At 46.9% G+C, this 6,851-nt stretch overlaps 1 protein-coding gene across 1 annotated transcript; it reads left to right on the top strand.

Annotated features, from left to right (window-relative positions):
- Positions 1-35: 35 nt before the first annotated feature.
- Positions 36-4,732, top strand: LOC116852276 (nacrein-like protein P1). Its single transcript, XM_032832472.1, has 2 exons — positions 36-3,248; positions 3,334-4,732. Exons 1-2 carry the CDS (start codon positions 3,206-3,208, stop codon positions 3,630-3,632), a joined length of 342 nt encoding a protein of 113 aa, XP_032688363.1. The 5' UTR covers positions 36-3,205; the 3' UTR covers positions 3,633-4,732.
- The last annotated feature ends 2,119 nt before the right edge of the window (positions 4,733-6,851 follow it).

Raw genomic sequence — 6,851 nt, 5'->3', positions numbered from 1 at the left:
GTTGGGGGGGGGGGGGGGGTTCCCTTCGCCTCGTCATGTACATCGAGAATGATGAGCGTCACCGGAAAATTTAGGCGAAAAGAAGTCTATAGAACGATAGACGATGGTGGGAAGCTAACGGGAGGGGATAGTCGTTAGATGTCTCCGTGTAAAGGTAAGGATGATCTATTGGTTCGTTTAGTGGTCAACTATGGTTATTCACGGGGATTGGTTCTTTCCGCTCCTCGCGTCGCTGCTCACGTCGAGAAGTTGAGGAAAGGAGGCGTCACCGGAAAATTATGACAAAAAGATGTTTCCTGAAAGTTAGAAGAGCGAAATAGAGAGAGATGCGAGAGTAGGTCTGGACAGCTATGATTATGCGGCGTTTGGTCTCAGCTCCTTTGATTCTTACGTTAAGATGCGGGGGAAGGATGAAAGGTGGGGAAAAGTATTGTTTACGCGAGCGTCAGCATCGTAGAAATTTCTGGAGTTTATTAAAGAATATAGGTGTGGGTAAAGAAGGAGATGCTTTTGAGGAAAAGAAAAGAAATAAACATGTTAAAGGATAAAATTCCCTATTTATAATATGAGGTCACTATTCGCAATATTATGAATTTGATGCGAGTTGCAGCGCTTGATTTATTATTATTCTTCGTACAATTTCATGGAGATAAAACGAAGTTAACAGAAAGAGAATGTCAAAGTACACGTCCAGGAAATCGAAGTTCAGCAATTGCCGCTGAACATTTTTCTCGATCTCCTCAAGGTTATTCAAAAGCATGCTTTTTATCATGTCTTCAACTAAATAACGGTTGGGCAAATTTAGTTCGATTTTCGCAATGAGAAATTCGACGCAATCGTTGACGAGATTCGTTAGCGAATATAGATGTTTTTGCCGCGCGTCGATGCACCCCGCAATATTTCTGAGGCCTTCGAACGTGATTTTCTGTATTACTATCGACGGCGAGTAGGTCTTGTGTTTCTTCTTCTGTAGCTTCGTCACTGTCTCGGAATCCTTTGTCGTGGCCTTCTCTTCTTCGCGATTACACGTCACCATTATTGCTCTTGAGCCGTAGGTAGTGATGAAATAGTCACGTTCTTTAGGATCAAGGGCTGTGATGTAATTTTATCAGTCCCGCACAAGTAAGAATTCACGAGTTCAAATTCCTCTTGAAACTTCTCCCACGCTTCGAGTTTGAGGTAGATATAATCCGCCGAATTTCCAATTAGTTTTATCGCCACTTCGTACCTCCCGGCGTCGTTTGCTTGCAGACCCATTTGTACCCTCTTCGTATCCGAATTGTTCAAAGCGTATGTTGTAGACAGTAACATGTTTTCCTTTCGATTAAAATGTCGACCTCTTGTGGAGTCACTGCGGGTGTTATTACATCCATCCTTCTTGATATTCTGCTTCGTGTTGTTAGCAGCCATTATATTTTTCACAGTCGCTCCTTGAATAATTTTAATAAATGTCAACTTTTCGTAGCACTGTAACGTGACTAACGGCGTGCTACTGATTGTATGAAACCTGCGATCAAGAGCGGTTTTATAGGACCTCGAGAGCGTGAAAAATGCAGAGGAAGTATACGTGTCAAAAATGTTTATTTAATAACATTTTTCAATTACAGTTCTCTAAAGCACTTTTCTAATGTGTTTTTCTAAGATATTCTAACGTCAATAGCGAGGGACAAATGCGTGGGCCTTTAAACGCGATAATTTATCGCGACTAATGATAATATTTTATACCGGTTACTTCCCCTCCTTTGTATATTAGTCGTCACGTTTATCTCTCAGGCTTTTCCTCGTCTTGCAGCATCCTTTAAGCGCGACGGCTTGCCGTGACTATCGATAATATTCTATAGCAGATGCTTCTAATTCCGTTCTTTGTATGTTAGGCGCTTGCGTTTTTGTCTTAGGCTTTTCCACGCACCTAGTTGTTTTGTCACTTTTCCGAATTCAGGTTTGAAAAAAGCGGTCCTGAGCGGGTGTCGTATCTATGTTGGGCTCGTATCGGGGGATCGTAATGCCGGAGACAAAAGATGCTTGTCAAAAAATAAGTTTTCTCACGTTCTTATTAAGCGTATAAAAAGAAATGGTGACATAAGCTGTCATATTTGGAATATGTCGCGATCCGGGAAATTAGTAGCCGTCTATTATAATAGTCGGCACAAGTGAAAAATAGTTAGCGGTATTTCATCTCACGTCTTCGACGTGCCAGGTCAAAGATACCGACGAAAATACGGTTAGAATCCGCTTTTGACAAAGAGAGTGATTTTCCTAGAGGAAGTGCGTCGCTACATACTCGTATCGTTCTTTTGTCAGAGAATAAGGGCGGGTTCTCGCTTGTCCGGTAAAGAAAAACAATTTCGAAAACGCGTAAACCTTGCTCTCGCCTTACTATCAGTGAGCGTGTTTTTGACGATAAAGATTAATAATTTTAAAAACTCGTTCTTCTTTCTTTGGAGAAACGTTTTGTCGTAGGAAAGAGAGGTAAAGTTTTGGGGATATAAATGCGAGGAGAAACTCCGGTTTCGCATTTTCTCCTCGTTAGTTTTCCGCCGTGAAACGTGTTACAATATCACGAGTGGATGCGTTAGTGCGCGAATTTATCGTTACAGCTTCTTATGCCGGTACGAATATCGATATCACACGATATTTGGCGCGTATTTCCGCCGATGACGCGGAAAGTTATATCATATTTTATAAATTCGCATGCGCTTGTAGTAGCATGCTGCTAGCGCTTTTATTTAAGTGCAATAAATTTTGGAGTGATCCGGAATTAATAAAAATAATCAGAGAAATTCTAATATTTCGACGGGATTTTGAGGAGGACATCGTGTAGGGAATTATCGTCGACGTGATATCCATGTAACAGGTAAGTTATTACATTATTTTATACTGAAAATTAAAACTTTATAATTTACGCGAATTTTAAGAATAATTATTGTTTTATTGTTTCATAAGCTCTGCTTCCGTAATCACCGGTACCAGCGGGAGGGAGGCACTTGAACTTCTTCCGCGAGGTCGTAAACGCCTCGCGGAGGAACCACCATACCCGAATCAGGCGATTTCGCGTAGGTACAAATCGAGAGGAGTATCGGATTTAAGGTGCTTTATTGGATAAATTATCTAAAACTAAAATTAATAATAAATTAATAAATTTGAGGTCCCTAACAATGCTCCGACATCGGAAGCCAACCTATCGGAATCCGACAGTATTTGTAGCATGGAAACGGTTGTTAACGAGACCGCTGCTGTTGAACCCATAGGTAAAGTAGCATAAATACTTATAAAATAACAAAAGTATCATATTAAAATCGATTTCATACGATATAAGTGTAATTTTACTTTCAGGAAATAGTGGGAATGATATCCGCTCTACCGAGACGGTAGCCGTCGACGACAACAGTGGCGACGGTGATGGAGACGGCGACAGCGACGGCGATGGTGGCAACGTCCCCGTCGTCAATGACTCCGGCAATGGCGTCAATGTCGGTGAAGACGATGGTAACGGAGGCGAGAATAATGACGACGGAGAGGAGCGCGACAACGACAATACCGGGGATAACGCTAAAGACGCTCGCCACTATCGAGAGTTTTCTTCGGGAATATCAGATAAGAACTTTCGCGCGAATCCACGCGCTTGTGTGTAGACGCGGGATTCTCTCGATGTATATTTTTACATTCGAATTTGAATTTACGTTCGAAATGGAACCGGCGCGAGAGGAATCTATGCCGGAAGAAGTTCCTCACAAGCGCGGTAAGATTTAATTATATGTAAAATTTAATTATATTGTAACGAAGCGTTATTGAGCCCGTGCCTGAGGGCTCATCCACACCGGCTCGACTGAACATACATTGGGTCGGTGTCTACGGCGTTAAGCGCCACTTTAATGGCCACGCAGCCTTTCACTCACCCGCACGTGATCCGACGTTGCAGCGCCCTGGGTGGGGGTAGCGCGACGCGGGTCCGTGTAGGTATAAAAGCCGAACGCTCGAGACACTTGGCACTATTCCCGTCGCTGCGGCCGCAACAGCCACAGCGACTTCCGAAGGTGTGCTCGCCTCTCGATGCCGTGCTCTCGCGGCATTACGATCCTGGCTCCGCTCTCCGACGGTGTGCTCGCCGTTCGACGCCGTGCTCTTGCGGCATCACGATCCTGACTTCGCTTTGCGAGGGTGTGCTCGTTCTCGACGCCATGCTCTCGCGGACGCTGTTCCTGATCTACGACGGTGTGCTCGCCGCTCGACGCCGTTCTCTCGCAGCATCCCGAATTCCGCTTCCCGAAGGTGTGCTCACCTCCGACGCCGTGCTCTTGCGGCATCTCGCCCCGACCGGGTGATTGCGAACTGCGAAGGATTGGAGTTGTGTGCTTTGTCGGTTGCTGCCGACTCCCCCAGTTCTTTACCCACCTAGTTATAGAAACCGCGACCGTTCGCTAGTTATAAGACCGCGACCTCCCGCGTCCGCGTAGACTAAGTTCGTGTCCGTCATGCATATGTCCGCGTCGGCGTTCGCATAAACCTGTATCCGCGACCGCGATCACTCTCGTCTGCTCGTATAACACCGCGACCGTTCACGATCATTAATTGTAAGACCGCGTCCGCCTAGACTAAGCCCGCATTCGTTCGTCCACGCCTATGTCCGCGACCGCCCACGTCGCTGTTGCGAGGTCCCGTAGCCATCTTTACCCCGCGCCTGTATATTTGTACGTGAAGCATTCGCAATAAAACTGTTTCTTGTTTCGTTCAATGGAATGACAATTATTCCTTCCTCCCGATCCACCAATCCCTAGACACCGGCGAGCCGTCCACAGCCCTTCTAAATCCTCGAGCGTGACGAGCCAGCGCGCCCTCCGCACATGACTCATCGTACAATTGGCGCCCGAACAGGGACTCGAGGAGCAAGAATATTATCATTTCCCGTAGACATGTTCGCGTGGATCTATAAACGCAAGAAGGACGAATTCGTAGCCCTCCTCGAAACTTGGAATCGATTCCGGCGGGACCCTCGAGGACCTGCGGAAACATACCGCACTGTTTTACGCCACCCACCCGGAGGCTGCGGAAGAACCAACCACCTCGACCGCACTATCTGACCCGGGCCTGTCTACTTCGCTCTCGGTAATGGCTCCGGACACAGCGACGATTCTATCTCAGGTCAGTAAGTGGTCTTTGACGGCCGGGACCCGCTCGCGTTTCTCGAGCGGCTGACCGAGTTGGGTGAGGGATATGGATACCCTGGCGAATGCTTGCTCCGCGGCCTATTCGAGCTGCTGAAGGGAGAGAGTTTCTTCTGGTACCGTAACAACAGGCACCAGTGAGGCAGCTGGGCCGAAAGCGCCTTTAAACGACAGTATCTGCCGCCCCGGTATCAAGCGCAGACGAAATGCGCGGGACATAATGAGCCGCTTGTGGCGACTAGACGAGGGGTACCAACGGTACGAAACCAATCTCGGCACGATGATGAAAAGAGGCGGCTTCCACACCGTAGATCAACTCTTGCAGTTGTATAACAACATGTTACCCGAATACAAGCTCCAGATTCGATTGGATGACCTAGAATCAGAAGATTTTCGCATCCAGGCCCTGGAGTATGAGGCCGTTAAGGAAGCCTGCCGGCGCCAACAGACTACTCGAGACGACCGATTAACCACCGCGGCGACTCGCCGCTCGACGGTGGCCGCTACCACCTATGACCGGGAACAGTGTTGCTAGCACTGTAAACAGCGAGGCCATACACGCAGTCAGTGCCAGCGGCCCGCCAGAAGGTTCTGCATTCAATGCGGCAAGGATGAGGTGTTCACCCGGCAGTGCCACTCGCCGCCGGGAAACGCGGCAAGGGCCGAGACCGTATCGGCCGACTCTCGACCCTGAGCTCAACCCCTCTCACCTTCATCCCGCGGCTGCACCACGCGATCGAAATAAACCGCCGTCGGGTGCAGGCGCTGCTGGACACCGGGTCTGAGGTGTCCTGCATCAAGTGGAATACACTACGAACGATTGCGCCTGGCCGAGCACCGATCCCCGGGAGCGAGACAAGGATTCGGTTCGCGAATCGGGAGGTCGTTATATTGATAGCATGAATGCAGAACTGTTTTCATCTTTTGAAGCAACTGTAGCATTATGAAAGTAAAGATGCTAAGATAACTTCCTAGACAACATAATGTTTAAAATTGAGATATCTTAAATATCATCTTTAAAGGCCGATCTACATTGGTCGTATCGTAACGTCGTGACATCGCAAAATAGTAACATCGTAATGCTCGTGAGTAGTACAAAAGTATATACTTTTAATGATGACTATAATTACTTTTTGTGCTATATATATTTTTAATACAACTCTAGCTCGTCGCTGATTGGTTGATTGTAGCAATCGTAGTGTCGTAGAATTGTTGAAGTTTGGGTTTGACCAAACTTCTACGACGAATCGCATGACGCTTACGACGTTTGCGACGCTACGATACGACCAATGTAGATTGGCCTTGACGTAAGATATCTTTCAGACAACTTACGTTTAAATGTCTTTAAAGCGTCTTAAAGATTATCTTTAAGACATCTTATGTCCCGATTTTAGACATGTTGTCTGGGTTTATTCAACGTGTAAATGTTTATCAAACGGTGTAGATAAAACGGTTCGCTTTATCGATACCGTTGGAGACTGCTTAATTCGTTTTTGATGCGGATCCAAATCGCGGATACAACTATCATCAATGCGACTATGATCAATATCTCGGCGCGGCGCGGTGCGGCAAGACGTAGGAGCGCAGCGGTATAAATATAGGCAGTGGTGCGTTGTCTTCCAATCGCCACGCGCGACATTCGCGCGCTATATTACTGGGATGCGCTATGACTCGAGCGATCCGTTCTCT

This window comes from Odontomachus brunneus, unplaced genomic scaffold, assembly GCF_010583005.1.
Source record: "Odontomachus brunneus isolate Ranch 3 - 2012 unplaced genomic scaffold, Obru_v1 Obru_scaffold_210, whole genome shotgun sequence".
NCBI lineage: Eukaryota > Metazoa > Arthropoda > Insecta > Hymenoptera > Formicidae > Odontomachus > Odontomachus brunneus.
The sequence above is the reverse complement of the archived record's forward strand: the minus strand, read 5'-3'. Positions and strand labels throughout refer to the sequence as shown.

What these genes read in the sequence shown, in the direction of transcription:
- LOC116852276 (XM_032832472.1), top strand. Translation starts at nt 3,206, where the DNA reads ATGGAAACGGTTGTTAACGAGACCGCTGCTGTTGAACCCATAG. An exon ending in CGCTGCTGTTGAACCCATAG is followed by an intron (nt 3,249 to 3,333) that starts GTAAAGTAGCAT and finishes TTTTACTTTCAG; the next exon opens with GAAATAGTGGGAATGATATC.